This window comes from Prunus mume, linkage group LG5 (genome assembly GCF_029339155.1).
Source record: "Prunus mume cultivar Tortuosa linkage group LG5, ASM2933915v1, whole genome shotgun sequence".
Taxonomy (NCBI): Eukaryota; Viridiplantae; Streptophyta; class Magnoliopsida; order Rosales; family Rosaceae; genus Prunus; species Prunus mume.
Window position 1 is genome coordinate 23,679,543 of NC_142702.1, and position 15,684 is coordinate 23,695,226.

General features: G+C 38.4%; 2 protein-coding genes, 1 long non-coding RNA gene and 1 pseudogene across 3 annotated transcripts; 2 read left to right on the forward strand and 2 right to left on the reverse strand.

Annotated features, from left to right (window-relative positions):
• Positions 1-78: 78 nt before the first annotated feature.
• Positions 79-982, reverse strand: LOC107881160 (uncharacterized). The gene is made up of 3 exons (XR_016127352.1): positions 804-982; positions 614-712; positions 79-525 (listed from the first exon to the last, which is right to left on the reverse strand). It is a non-coding gene; the product is annotated as an uncharacterized LOC107881160 (long non-coding RNA).
• A 4,331-nt stretch (positions 983-5,313) lies between these two features.
• Positions 5,314-7,349, forward strand: LOC148917384 (ras-related protein RABC2b-like). The gene is made up of 4 exons (XM_089051450.1): positions 5,314-5,627; positions 6,214-6,335; positions 6,444-6,587; positions 6,836-7,349. Exons 1-4 carry the CDS (start codon positions 5,588-5,590, stop codon positions 6,872-6,874), a joined length of 345 nt encoding a protein of 114 aa, XP_088907576.1. The 5' UTR covers positions 5,314-5,587; the 3' UTR covers positions 6,875-7,349.
• A 62-nt stretch (positions 7,350-7,411) lies between these two features.
• On the reverse strand, positions 7,412-9,869 carry LOC103332464 (putative pentatricopeptide repeat-containing protein At3g49142 pseudogene; annotated as a pseudogene).
• Positions 9,870-12,144: 2,275 nt separating this feature from the next.
• Positions 12,145-14,843, forward strand: LOC103332468 (monocopper oxidase-like protein SKU5). Its single transcript, XM_008235211.3, has 8 exons — positions 12,145-12,345; positions 12,425-12,534; positions 12,646-12,916; positions 13,021-13,150; positions 13,271-13,631; positions 13,788-14,159; positions 14,260-14,516; positions 14,625-14,843. Exons 1-8 carry the CDS (start codon positions 12,196-12,198, stop codon positions 14,684-14,686), a joined length of 1,713 nt encoding a protein of 570 aa, XP_008233433.1. The 5' UTR covers positions 12,145-12,195; the 3' UTR covers positions 14,687-14,843.
• Positions 14,844-15,684: the final 841 nt, after the last annotated feature.

The window sequence follows — 15,684 nt, forward strand, 5'->3', positions numbered from 1 at the left end:
CCCTCTCACTTGCACGCGCAGTACAAACAACATTAACTTCAAATGATGTCCACAACTACCAAACAAACTCAGAAGTCAAAACCACAAACTTATGAAGACTACATATCACTTCACTGATTAGTTACTAAGATTTCCATAGCTAATGACGAAAAAGCCATGTCCATATCCCACAAAAGATTTTGAACATTTGGCTTTTACTCACTACTGTGAAGCTATACACTTTACAATTGACTTTCAGCCCAAACTTACATTTGGCTTTTACTCATTACTGGAAAGCTATACACTTTGCAAAGCTCTCTGAGCCTGAAGCTTAGAAAATGTTTACATCCACAATCAAAAGTTACATCCAACAATATAATGGTCTCAAATGTTATAAACCCAAACTATAAAATGTTCTTCCCATAGCTATTTGTCTGAGGCATTGTTGTGCTCACACAGCATATCTGGATCGAAATCGGAGAAATAAGGGTGTCCAATGGCATCCTGAACTGTCAACCTCCCCCGAGGTTCATACACCAAAAGGCTCTGAGAAAAAACAAAAACTCAAATGCATTATGGAATTGCCTATAATTTAAAATATATATATATATATATATAAAAAACTATAATTAACTGTATCAAATTGGCCCCCAATTCATTGAATCGGTGAGGCACGTCTAATAGCCTTCCATGCAGTGGTGCGGGGTTCAAATCCCCCTCCGGATGCACAATACTGAAAGTAATGAGTAAAAATGAAATTTAATATTAATTTCTCCAATATATTGTATAAGGAACCTAAAATAGTAAGTTTACATTTACAATACCTCCTCACGCGGTCCAGGAATGTAGCGATTGGTTCATCATCTTCCATGTCAAACAACGGCCTCCCCAGAACAACCTCGGCTGCGTGTTGAAATAATTCAAAATAATTCAAAATTCAAAAAACCAACACCCAGCCTTGTGCACCCACACCCCAGCCCAGCCCAGCCCAGCCACATCACAGCCCAGCCCAGCCCAGCCTTCCGGTACCCTCGTTTTTTTCTTTGCGCACCCAAAAACCCCAAATCCTTATCACCCACCCACCCAAAAACCCCCAAAATCCTTATCACCCACCCACCCAAAAATCCAAAACCCCCAAATCCTTACTAATATTAAATAAACATGGCCTTCGTTAGAAATACTAAAATTATTACAATAGCCCCCTTTGATTAATAATCCAATTTAGCGTAATTTAAAAATTAAAAATTAAAAAATTAAAAAAATTAAAAAAAGCGCCCAATTCAAAAATCCAAACTACAAACAAAGAAACCTAAAGAAAAGAGAGAAACATTTTCAAGAAAAAAATAGTTACCCATTGTGCAGCCAATGCACCAGATATCTGAGAAACAAGTATGTGCACTAGATTGCGACACACTCAGATCCGATCGGGGTCTGTAGCTCTTGGTCAGCGGCAAAGTCTTTGAGCACCGCCATCTCGGATATGTTGTCCACAATCATGGTGTTTTCCCCGAAAAATATGTTTTCTGCCAGCAGATCACACTGCATGCCCTCACCCTGGATTCCTTCCAGGCACTTGAGGAGTTAATAAAAAAGAGACTTGATCCAGGAATGTAGCGATTGGTTCATCATCTTCCATGTCAAACAACGGCCTCCCCAGAACAACCTCGGCTGCGTGTTGAAATAATTCAAAATAATTCAAAATTCAAAATACAACACCCCACACCACCCTTTCGACACCCTCGTTTTTTTTTTTAAAACCCCAAATCCTTATCACCCACCCACCCAAAAACCCCAAAAATACAAAAAACCCCAAATCCTTATCACCCACCCACCCAAAAACCCCAAAATCCTTATCACCCACCCACCCAAAAATCCAAAACCCCCAAATCCTTACTAATATTAAATAAACATGGCCTTCGTTAGAAATACTAAAATTATTACAATAACCCCCTTTGATTAATAATCCAATTTAGCGTAATTTTAAAAATTAAAAATTTAAAAATTTAAAAAATTAAAAAAAGCGCCCGATTCAAAAATCCAAACTAAAAACAAAGAAACCTAAAGAAAAGAGAGAAACATTTTCAAGAAAAACATAGTTACCCATTGTGCAGCCAATGCAGATATCCGAGATACAAGTATGTGCACTGACACAATCCGATCGGGTCGCAGCTCTTGGTCGCAAAGTCTTTGAGCACCGCCATCTCGGATATGTTGTCCACAATCATGGTGTTTTCCCCGAAAAATATGTTTTCGCCCAGATCACACTGCATGCCCTCACCGGATTCCTTCCAGCACTTGAGGAGTTAATAAAAAAGAGACTTGATCCAGGAATGTAGCGATTGGTTCATCATCTTCCATGTCAAACAACGGCCTCCCCAGAACAACCTCGGTTGCGTGTTGTTCTTTCGCGCACCCAAAACCCCAAATCCTTATCACCCACCTCACCCAAAACCCCAAAAATAAAAACCCCAAATCCTTATCACCCACCCACCCAAAATCCAAAACCCCAAAATCCTTATCACCCACCCACCCAAAAATCCAAAACCCCCAAATCCTTACTAATATTAAATAAACATGGCCTTCGTTAGAAATACTAAAATTATTACAATAGCCCCCTTTGATTAATAATCCAATTTAGCGTAATTTAAAAATTAAAAATTAAAAATTAAAAAATTAAAAAAAAAAAAGCGCCCGATTCAAAAATCCAAACTACAAACAAAGAAACCTAAAGAAAAGAGAGAAACATTTTCAAGAAAAAAAATAGTTACCCATTGTGCAGCCAATGCACCAGATATCTGAGAGCATTGCGACACAGCCTGTATCCGATCGGGTCTAGCTCTTGGTCAGCGGCAAAGTCTTTGAGCACCGCCATCTCGGATATGTTGTCCACAATCATGGTGTTTTCCCCAAAAAATATGTTTTCTGGCAGCAGATCACACTGCATGCCCTCACCCAGATTCCTTCCAGGCACTTGAGGAGTTAATAAAAAAGAGACTTGATCCAGGAATGTAGCGATTGGTTCATCATCTTCCATGTCAAACAACGGGAACAACCTCTGCGTGTTGAAATAATTACTAATATTAAATAAACAAAAATACTAAAATTATTACAATACCCTTTGATCCTTGCGACTTTCTAATTAACACCTTCGCTTGTTTCTTTATAAAACCCCAAATCCTTATCACCCACCCAAAAACCCCAAAAATAAATAAACCCCAAATCCTTATCACCCACCCACCCAAAAACCCCAAAAATCCTTATCACCCACCCACCCAAAAATCCAAAACCCCAAATCCTGACTAATATTAAATAAACATGGCCTTCGTTAGAAATACTAAAATTATTACAGTAGCCCCCTTTGATTAATAATCCAATTTAGCGTAATTTAAAAATTAAAAATTAAAATTAAAAATTAAAAAATTAAAAAAAGCGCCTGATTCAAAAATCCAAAGTACAAACAAAGAAACTCAAGAAAAGAGAGAAACATTTTCAAGAAAAAAATAGTTACCCATTGTGCACCAATGCACGGATATCCGAGATACAAGTATGTGATTGGGCCCTGATCCGATCGGGTCTGCAGCTCTTGGTCGTGGCAACGTCTTTGAGCACCGCCATCTCGGATATGTTGTCCACAATCATGGTGTTTTTCCCAAAAAATATGTTTTCTGGCAGTAGATCACATTGCATGCCCTCACCCTGGATTCCTTCCAAGCACTTGAGGAGTTAATAAAAAAGAGACTTGATCCAGGAATGTAGCGATTGGTTCATCATCTTCCATGTCAAACAACGGCCTCCCCAGAACAACCTCGGCTGCGTGTTGAAATAATTCAAAATAATTCAAAATTCAAAATACCAACACCCATGCACCCACACCCCCCACCCACCCTTCCGACACCCTCGTTTTTCTTTGCACCCAAAACCCCAAATCCTTATCACCCACCCACCCAAAAACCCAAAAAAAAAAAAAACCCAAATCCTTATCACCCACCCACCCAAAAACAAAAGTCCAAAACCCCAAAATCCTTATCACCCACCCCCTAAAAATCCAAAACCCCCAAATCCTTACTAATATTAAATAAACATGGCCTTCGTTAGAAATACTAAAATTATTACAATAGCCCCCTTTGATTAATAATCCAATTTAGCATAATTTAAAAATTAAAAATTAAAAAATTAAAAAAATTAAAAAAAAGCGCCCGATTCAAAAATCCAAACTACAAACAAAGAAACCTAAAGAAAAGTGAGAAACATTTTCAAGAGAAAAATAGTTACCCATTGGGCAGCCAATGCACCAGATATCTGAGAAACAAGTATGTGCACCAGATTGCTGACACAGTTCTGGGGCCTTGTATCCGATCGGGGTCTGCAGCTCTTGGTCAGCGGCAAAGTCTTTGAGCACCGCCATCTCGGATATGTTGTCCACAATCATGGTGTTTTCCCCGAAAAATATGTTTTCTGCCAGCAGATCACACTGCATGCCCTCACCCTGGATTCCTTCCAGGCACTTGAGGTTGAGGAGTTAATAAAAAAGAGACTTGATCCTCTCTTCTGCAACAAGCAAGCAGACATAGACATACCCTCAGGTATGTTTTCAACCACCACCCTGTGGGTTCTTTCATCCAGCTTCCGGTAATCTACCAGCCCAATCAGGTAGGGAGGACGTGGACGCTCCGAAAGGTGCTGGAGGAAGAACAAGTCCTTAATGAACTTGTTACTCTTCCCTTGGTCCCTACCAAGACTTTCTTGGTAGAATTTCATTCGAACCTTTTCAGAGGTAAGGACATTTTTGGCTTGTATCACGATCCCGTACCTACAAAACCTAATGGGTTCGTCCGTCACAGCTTCAAAGAACATATATCGTGAGGGCATGATGACTCTAGATCTGTTTTCTGAGAAGTTCGTTGACAGAAAGTAAAGAGAGGGAGGTGAGTCTTGGAGTGGGGAGGCAAATCTTGGAGAGGGAGGTGAGTCTTGGAGTGGGGAGGGAAACTTGGAGGAGAAGGAGGTTAGTCTTGAAGTCTTGGAGTGGGGAGGCAAATCTTGGACGAGAGGGAGGGGTGAGTCTTGGAGTGGAGAAGCAAATCTTGGAGGAGACGAAGGTGAGAGAAGAGCGTAATGAGAAATGAGCGTGGCAACAGAGAGGACAAATAAGACTACAAACCGATTAAACTGTCACCGTCATCTCCCGTCCAATGAAATTTTGACACGTGTCCCTTATTTGCAACTCTCTCTTTGTTACTTTTTGCAACTTTCGTTTTATACTTCTATCTTGCCTGTTTTAACTGGATTTATATTTATACAAATTAAAATTCTATCACAGTCTTTCATAAATTGGTGTGATTGTTTGTAAAATTGTGATAGTGAATTACATATTATTTTTTAATATCTTATTGCAATTACCAATTTACCCATTGAACGATGCCATCAAAAGCTACTTCTCAGATATATATTGTCCTTGTACTGATTATTTTCTGCAGCTCAGCTGCTTTGAGCTTGCATGAAATGGATGATGAGGTACCAACCACCACAGCTGTTGTATTTTCAATGAGTAATTCACAATCCCTGTCTCGAAGAACCAGGTTAAAAGGTGACAATCAATTTGGTATTCATGGAGATGGATCATATAGGACAGGTTCCATTGATGGAGGGTAAGATTAGAAAATTATCTGTAACAACTTGAAGCTGCTACTATCTTTATTGTTGCATGCTGGGTTTTCATTCAACTAAAAATTTGATTTACATTATATTCAATTGAAAATTCTATTACATGGTAATTTGTGGATTTTTTTTGTTCATACTCTCCTCTAGAAACAACGTATGTTCCCATGTCTCAAATTCTTACTTGACATTTTTTTCTTTAGCTGCCTTACTTTTTGTAGTTAATTTTCTCAGTATCCTCCTGGAAGCATGTATATTTGAGTGGGATAATAATTTCGGTCTTCATATATGGGGAAGATCCCCCACAAGGTTAAATTGTTGGAGAGATCTTTTTATTGGCTGCTTAATACCTGTTTAAACTAGTGCTTGGAAAGAAGTTAAAAAATGGTTACTATGGTTTCTCAATCCTAATAAACGGCCAGTTCTTTGTGTCTAGGCCTTTCATGATATCCTTTGCAACATTCTTTTCCATCTGTTTGATTGAAAATTTAAGTCTACTATGGATGGATGGATTCTGTTTATAATTAGAAGATTGCAACAAAATCTGACTGATTTGTCATTTGATTTCAATCTTAGTGTATGACTTGACACAGCGAGAAACCTTCACAAACTTGACGAATATCTGGGCAAAGGAAGTAGAGACATACTCCACTAATCCTGAGTGTATCAAAATTCTAGTTGGGAATAAAGTTGACAGGGTATATCTTAAACGTTACATACTTCCTTTGTTTTAATGTATTCTGAGTTTTCATGTTCTTCAAAGATGCTGGGGATATCGCATTCCTATGTTGTTCAACACTTTCCAGGAAAACGAGAGGACCATAAGTAGAGAAGAGGGAATGGCTCTTGCACATGAGCATAAATGTCTGTTTCATAAATGTCTATTTCTTGAATGTAGTGCTAAAACTAGAGAAAATGTTCAACAATGTCTCAGAGATCTCACATTGAAGGTATATATTCTTTCGGAAAGGCCTTGCATTTTCTCAACTCTCATATTCTATCTGTAACATGTATTCTTCTGACCTGTTTAGAAGAGAAAACCAGTAGTCATAGACATCTCTGAGAATGGATATAGAACCTTAATTATATAAGTTGAATTGCAATTGTCAGAGTAATGACTAATTTTCTAACTCTTACTTCAATGTGGCATGCTTCAAGGCTTTCATCTGATTATGCTTCAATCCTAATGTTTGAACAGATGCTGGAGGTGCCAATTTACTGGAAAGTGGATATGTAGATGTGAAGAGACAAATTTTGAAGCAGAAACAAGAAGACAAGATGCCTTGAAGTGGTAATTGCTGCTCTCAATGAAAATGTTTGAAAACGACAGTACAAGAATTGGTGTAACGACAGTTCGGCGGACTATGCTCTTCAGAGAGCTTTTCTAAAGCAATTGTCATCACTTCCATTACAATTTTAGCAACTATGCGTTCAGAAACAGTCCTGGTCGTTTCTAAGTTGAATTTAGCTTAATCAGAAGGTGTTAGGAGTTTGCTTAGGGCATTTTGAAAAATACACATTACAGGTACTGGTTGGATAAACAATATAAACAGTGGCCCTGTATGAGTGTATCCATAAATCTCTGTAAATTACAAAAAATGTACAGGAACTGCTTAAATATGTACACACGAAAAGTTGTATTTTGCAACCTTAATTGAGTCTTTGGTGTTTTTCTTCAGTTTTTTATTCATTCATAGTCCAGCATTACTTTACTGTGTCTTCAATGGTCTGCTATTATAGTACATGTTTTTTTTTAGTTTTTGTTGATGAGAAACGAAATTTATTAATATAAAAGCAAATTACAATTGAAGGGGACAAAAGAATATCCATCAAAACAGTACAATCTTACAACAGAACATCCTCAGCTATCAGTAAAAATCCCACAGAAACTTATACACGATACCTATCTAACAAATGGTCCCAGACTTCCTTTGCACCCATACCTCCACCAGCATTCTAAATTATACACATCCGAAATTATATACATCCGAGGATATGTGAGACGTGAGCACCATCTCCTTGGAAACAATTATCGAGGAGAAGCTTTTCAATCTGCCAATCAATCCATGCTCTGTGTGAGCTTCTTAGAGCTTTGTGAATGCATTCCACTTGTGAAGCAAAAATCCTCAACTTGTAGTGGTTGTCTTGCATATTTCGTAGCCTTAGAAGCCTTTCTGTTTTGGTTCTTCCTTTAGCGACACGGTTGAAGCAGGAAGTTTGCCTGAGAATCTGAAATATTCAACTGAATATGGCTGATGACAACAGTGGCCTTGCAAACATATCACAGATTTGATTAATGTGAAACTAAGCTCCTTTTTAATCACCAATAATCTCCACAGGAACAGCAACCATCTCTAAAATGATGGAACCGATTCAAGTCTCTGACAATGATCTCCCGTCCGTAGACTCTAGATATTAATTTGGTGGCCGTGTGACAATCTCCACAGATTCGAAGGTTCTTCGTCACTCGAAGAACTACTCCAGGACTAGTATTAAGAAGTCCAAAGGCAATGGCAAGCTTTTCACTGTGGGTTGTAAGGTTATGTTCTTTCTCCTCCTCACTAACATCATGCAAAACAAAGCTAGTGTCAGGTACATAACCGGCTGCCTTAATCTTATTCGGTAACTCTTCCAATAAAACCTCATAAATTTCCTTTGCTTGAGGGTGAGATGTATCTCCACCAAGAAACAGATGGGCTTTCCCATTGACCTCTATCCAACTGCATCCAGGATTCTTCTTCATGCCCTGGGATTTTAAAAGCGCTCTCAAATCGTCCACCTCCTTCCACATGCCAGCGTCAGCATATATATTTGATAGCAGGACATAGTTGCCACTGTTGTCCGGTTCCAAGATGAATAGCTTTCTAGCTGCAATTTCAGCAATTTCCAAATTGTGGTGCTTTCGACAAGCCGATAACAATGCTCCCCAAATACTGGGCCCTGCTTGCATTGGCATTTTACTCACAAGATCTATTGCTTCCCCCAAGCGCCCTGCACGACCCAATAGATCAACAACACAAGCATAATGTTCCACTCTGGGTTCGATAGAGTATATTGTCTTCATACAATTAAAGTATTTCAGGCCAACATCAATGAGCCCCGAATGGCTGCATCCAGATAATAGTCCTGTGAATGTTATGTTATCAGGTTGAAGCCCAGCTCCGATCATGTCCTCAAAAGTAGACACAGCTTCTGATCCACGTCCATGGGAGGCATAAGCTGTTATCATAGTATTCCACGCAACTAAACTATTTTCAGTTTGACGTACTCTTTTGAAACACTGACGAGCATCAGAAAGGCTCCCGCATTTAGCATACATTGCCAGGAGCGCTGTCTGTATGGAAGTATTAGAGTCCAAACCAATCCTGCTAGCAAAATTGTGAATTTGTCTCCCACGCTCAAGGGCAGCTGAATGTGCACATGCAGGAAGAACACTCATTATAGTCACCCAGTTGGGCTTAACCTCTGAATCTTTTCTCAACATCTCATCAAATAAAACCAATGCTTGCTCAGCAAGCCCATTTTGAGTGTATCCCGATATCATAGCAGTCCAAGACACAATGTTTTTGCATGGCATTCGTCTAAACAAATCCTCAGCAGAACAAATCTCTCCATCTTTCATGTACCCCGCAATCAATGCATTCCAAGAAGAAACGTCCCTCACAGTCATTTTATCGAACAAACTACGAGCATCGCTCATTTCACCACATTTCACGTACATAACAATCAAAGAAGTCCCAACATACATATCAGACTCCAACCCAATTCTCAAGCTGAGACTATGAACACATTTTCCTAACCAAATGCTCGACAAGTTAGCACAACACTTAAGAACAAAAGGGTACGTAAAGTTATCACCTTTAAGGCCTAAACGATGCATTTGACCATAAATTTCAATCGTTTTCTGAGAGTAGCCACACAGAGTATATGCCCGAATAATCGAATTATACAAAAGTGTAGATGGGTTATTTACTCTATGAAAGATATTAACCGCTGAGTCAAGATCATCTGAGCTTGCATACATTGCAACCATCTTGGCCCCAAGGAACGCATTAGGTTCGAGCCCACGCAAAGCCATCTGGGCATGGACTTGTTGGCCTAGTTTCAACAAGTTCTGGGCAGTCAATGACTGAAAAATGGGTGCATAGAATGAAATGCAATTTGGGTCTTGTACTAGCAGTGATTTTAGAAGTGTACGCGTACGCATTGTTGCGGACAGTGAGAGCAATGGCGCACTGCATTTCGGTAGTGAAGAACATGAGCGCTACGTTTATTTGAGCAAAGCAAATGAACCCTCTATTTACAGTATAGCCGCACGGCTATAATTAGGTCCTTTCTTTTAAATTTTTTTAATAAATATTACAGCCGCTCGGCTGTACTTGCTTCTATTTTAAATTTTTTTAATAAATAGTATAGCCGCGCATATATACCTGGGTCCCTTTTTTATTCATTTATATTTATTTAGTAAATCGTATAGCCGCCGGCTATACTTGGTCCTTTTTTTAAACTTTTTAAAAAATATATAGTATAGCCGCGCGGCTGTACTTTGGGTCCTGTTTAAAATTTTCCTTTTTAGCTCGACTATGCATTGGGTCTTTTTACTTTTTCTTTTTAATAAATTGTATAGCCGCGCGGCTATACTGTCTACTTTTTTTAAAAAGGTTTTTTTAAATAATTAGTATAGCCGCCGGCTGTACTGGGGTTTTCTTTTTTTCTTCATAAATAGTGTAGCCGCGCGGCTATACTTTGGTCTTTTTTTTCAAAAAAAAAAATTTGTTTTTAATAAATAGTATAGCCGCAACTATACTCATGTTAAACTTCTTTTTTTTTTTTGGTGAAGAAATAGGGCTAACGCCTAACAAAGAAATTAAACAATGGTTCGAGGCTTACAGACTCCAAGTAAATCTTCACTAAGAAAAGACCTAATACTGTCAGGAGGGTTCTAGAAAGTTGATAGACCCAACTCAAAACATGAACCCAATTCAGCTAGTTTATTCGCTACCATGTTGCAATCACGATATACATGATGAATAGAACAAACCTAATTTTTGTTTATATAGTCATGGCATCCCCACAACATAGTAGCAAGAGGATGAAGGTCTTCCACATTTTTGTTGAGCAAGTGTACCGCGGTCGCTGAGTTAGACTCAAGCACAACTGCACTGCAACCTATATCCCAAGCAATTTTCAGTCCAAGATTGATGCCCCATAACTCAGCTTCCAAGACTTGTCCTACACCAAGATTGACAGCAAAGCCTCTCATCCACTGCCCAGAACTATCTCTTAGTACACCCCCAGCAGCAATGCGTCCATCCTCACCTTTTCCGCACTCGTCGGTATTGATTTTAATCACTCTTTCATTCGGATATTGCCAAGAGAGTGCAGTGAGAGAGCAGGTGGGTTTTCTAGTTTTTTCAATATTGGCCTGTGTCCAATCTGCAGCAGCCATAAGAATGACGTGTCTGGGGTTGTTGGGAAACACAAACCCATGATCAAAAATATTTTTGTTCCTCCATTTCCAAAGAAACCAGCAAGTGAAAGCAAACATGGTTGACCACTCCACTCCATAAGCCAAAATTGTAGAGTTGTGTAAATTTTTTCCAAGCCAAGTATGAAGATCAACAGCCTGCAGCAAACTCAGATTCATAGCGCATACTCATGTTAAACTTCATGGCGCATAGAAAGGCTGAAACCGTTTGTGGGATTGCTCAAAGTATGCATCTTTTTTATTCTTTGAATCCCTAAAATTGGTCTATTATTTTGGGGAAAATTGGACCTGGTCAAGCCCTTAAGACAATTTAAATATCTTATGGCTCGAAGTCTGATCCAATTCGAGCTTGAACTTTTGGGTCTATCCTTATTTTTCATATTTGTTTTAGTACAAGTGATAGTCTAAACTAGATGAGAGTTTCTCACACATATTATCACGGTGTCATAAAATTCAAACTTGAGACCACTAGTATGCAAATCTAAGCCCTTTTTCATTGGGCTAAAGACCATGTTGGCTTATTTTTCAAATCTCTAGTTTCAAAGCAAAATATAAAGTTTTTTTTAAGAAAAATATAATAATCTATTTTTTTATTTTAAAAAACATGGTAAAAAGACAAATGGGTCCTCGAAATGTAGAGAATTGAGAGCATTATCCAAAGGAGAAAACAGGATGTAGAGTCTTTAGCTAGAGTAGATCAAAACAAGGCCATATGACTAAATCGTCTAACCTGCCGGCTTTGATTTATATTGGTCACTAATGTTTGTTGCGTGTTTTGACAAAAAACAGACATAAAAAGAACGTTTCTTGTGGTACTACAAGTATTACTATACCTGCATTATTAAGAAGAACTTGATATCACCGATTGATACCAATTCCCAGCTGTTTCCTTTCCTAATTCCTGGTTGTTTTCTTCCCTCTCCTTTTAATATGACAAGAAGCTTCACCCTTCTAAGCCACCCTTGTTAGTTACATATATATAAGCTACATGGTCTATTTGCACACACCAGAGACCCAAAAAAAAAACAGAGAAAATTTAAAAGCTGCATTGCATTTTCAGGCTTTCCAATATGGCCTCCACGGGCTACCACCGGCGTTTGATTGCATGCGCAATGTTGATAGCAGCAGCTCTTGTTGCTCAAGCCAATGCCATTCACATTTATTTAGAATGGAATGTCACCCTTGACAGCACAATCAAGCCTGTGTCCCAAGATCAACCTGTAAGAACCTTTGGCTTTGTAGTTAGCTAGTTCATGTAAGTTTGATTTGCTAATGCTTGTTCTTAATTTGCTTGAGCAGGTGATCGCCATTAATGGATTGTTCCCCGGACCACTTATCAACACCACAACGAATGATTTTGTTCATGTCAACGTCTTCAACAACATGGATGAGCCTCTGCTCTTTACTTGGTATGCAAACAAGCAATTTTGGATAGACCATATGTTGGTCTACAAAAGCCGTTTTAATAAACTGGAGAAAATGTTTTAATGAACTAGGAGAAAATGGTGTTGGTGATGCAGGAATGGGATACAGCAAAGGCTAAATTCATGGCAAGATGGGGTTTCCGGAACAAACTGCCCGATTCAACCCGGTACAAACTGGACTTATGTCTTCCAGACCAAAGACCAGATTGGCAGCTTCTTCTACTTCCCTTCCATCAACTTCCACAAGGCTGCTGGAGGATTTGGACCTATTCGTGTCATCAACCGCGACGTCATTGCCGTCCCCTTCCCCAAACCAGAAGCTGAATTTGATCTCCTTATCGGCGACTGGTTTTATGACAGCTACAAGGTCTTTCACTTTAAATTTTGTTCATGAAAAACATCAATTTGCTTCATTTTTTTTTCTTTTTTTGGTGGTTGACACTTTTCTTTTTGGGCCTGGTTTTGGAACAGAGTACTAGAGCAATGATGTGCACCCATCTTGGGGCTTACTACACTATCCCAGATATCATTTTGATGAATGGCAAAGGCCCTCTGGGTAACCCCATGTCAAAAGCATATGAATCCTTCAACGTCACACAAGGTACATTGAGTTGAGTGGGATAAAATAGCTTTTAATCGTCGACGAATTATATTATCAATTGCTGAGTTCAAACCTCATAGACGACAGACAATTAACGACGGCGTGATATTTGTTATGCAGGGAAGACTTACAGGTTGAGAATATCAAATGTGGGGAATGCATTGAGTTTCAATTTCAGGATTCAGAACCATCAGATGGTGTTGGTTGAAACAGAAGGATCTTACACTGATCAGATTACTTTGGATTCTCTAGATGTGCATGTTGGCCAATCGTACTCAGTTCTTGTCACAGCAAATCAAAATGATGCTGATTATTACATGGTGGCATCTCCCAAGTTGATCAACGCCTCTGATTTTACCAGCCTTGTGGGCATAGGGGTCTTACACTACTCCAATTCAATCTCACAAGTTAGTGGGCCCCTGCCAGTTGGGCCTGACCCTTTTGATCTTCATTTTTCAGTCAATCAAGCCAAATCTATTAGGTAATATGAACAAAGTTGATCAGCTTAAACATCTGCTACACACAATCAGCTTGCTATAAATTTTCAAAAACCACACTCTAATTTTTATCAAACACGTTCTAATTTTCATCAAACACATTCTTATGTTCCCATTTAATTTTTCTTCATGGTGAGCAGGTGGAACTTGACTGCAGGAGCTGCAAGGCCTAACCCACAAGGGACATTCAATGTGTCAAACGTGACCCTATCCCAAACCTTCATCCTCCAAAGCTCAATTGCTGACCTTTATGACCAAATACCACGTTATGTTGTCAACAATGTGACCTATAGCACTCCAGAAACCCCATTGAAGCTCGCGGATTACTATGTCAATGGCACCGGCGTGTACCAGCTTGACGCTTTCCCTGTTCAATCTGTCAATGCCAATGCTTCGTGTGGAGTGTCTGTGGTGACTGGAATCCACAAAGGGTGGATAGAAATTGTGTTAAAAAACAATTTGGATGCGATGGATTCCTGGCATTTGGATGGTTTCGGATTTTATGTTGTGGGGTAAGCATCAATATTATGGCACATATGTTACATTATTAGACCGTCAATATGTCATTCGGATTAACAATCTGACAACATTACATATGTCACCGATGTACAGATTCGGGATTGGAGATTGGACAGCGAAATCACGTGACACGTACAACCTCTTTGACCCTGTGGTGAGATCAACAGTTCAAGTGTACCCCGGAGGATGGAGTGCAGTGTATGCATTCCTTGACAACCCAGGAATGTGGAACTTGAGGTCACAATTGCTGAAGCACTGGTACCTAGGACAAGAACTCTATGTGAGAGTTCATGATCCTGATCCTAACCCAGCTAAAGAGCGCCCACCACCTGAAAACCTCCTTCTATGTGGTTAGCGCATTGGATTTCATGATTAATTAAGCACTTTTGTTTCTTAAACATAATTAATTCAAAATTCTAATTAATCATTGATCTTATTGCTTCTTTTTGCAATTGCAGGAATGTTTTCCGATTCTCCAGCTCCGGCTCCGGCTCCCGCTCCACCATCATCATGGAACTGACCTTAAATATAAATATAGCTGCATGATGAGTGCATACAATAATGCCCAAATATTTATGTACAAATATAAATTACCACATGTAAACCTACAAATTATTATTTTTTGGGTCGCATTGTACTCCAACGTTGAACTTAATTCATTTGTTTTGTTTGTGTAAGTTTCTGTGGTTGCATGTTGGTAGGTTTTTATGGCATTGTTCCATTAATAATAAGCAAAGCTAACCACATAACTTCAAATTGAACTTCACTTCTCTTTTTGCCCTTTTATTTTATTTTATTTTTCCTAGCTAGGGATGAAAGTGGATTGGAATATTAATTAATTTTTTGATAAAAGGGTAGCTATTATTTTGGTCCAATATATATTTTCTTTGACAATTATCCCCCAAATGATTGAAGTTGACCTCAAATATAATATGTTCCTACTTCCTACAAATCATAGTTTGACACATATGTAAAAATAATTCATTAAAATCACAAAAAAAAGAAAAATATATACACATATTAAACTGTGATTGACAGGAAAGTAGGAGTTCCTTCTTCTAGGAAATGAGGCAAGTATATATATATATATATATATATATATGATAGAAAATAAAGTTAATTAACATGCAAAAAAAGCTATTAAAAAAAGAAGACAAAAAATTATACGATATAACATACGATGCACAATGCAAATGTCACACAATCACCGTGATACAAAAACCAAATGGAGATGAAAAGGAACATAACATTTCGTTCCATACACGTTGGATTAATATAGACATTTAAAATAAAATAAAATAAAATTTCTCCTTTGATAAGATGATGAAATTACACTTTCAATTTCTTTTTTATAAGAAAATTTTGAATAAAATAAGAAGATAATTCAACGCAAATATAGCACTCTGTTTTTTCTATTGCATAGAAAATATAGCACTCTTTTTAATTAGAGTTTAACTGAAATTCAATCATCTCCTTCTTCAAAAGTCCAACTCAATCAAAACCTCTCCCTAATCAAGA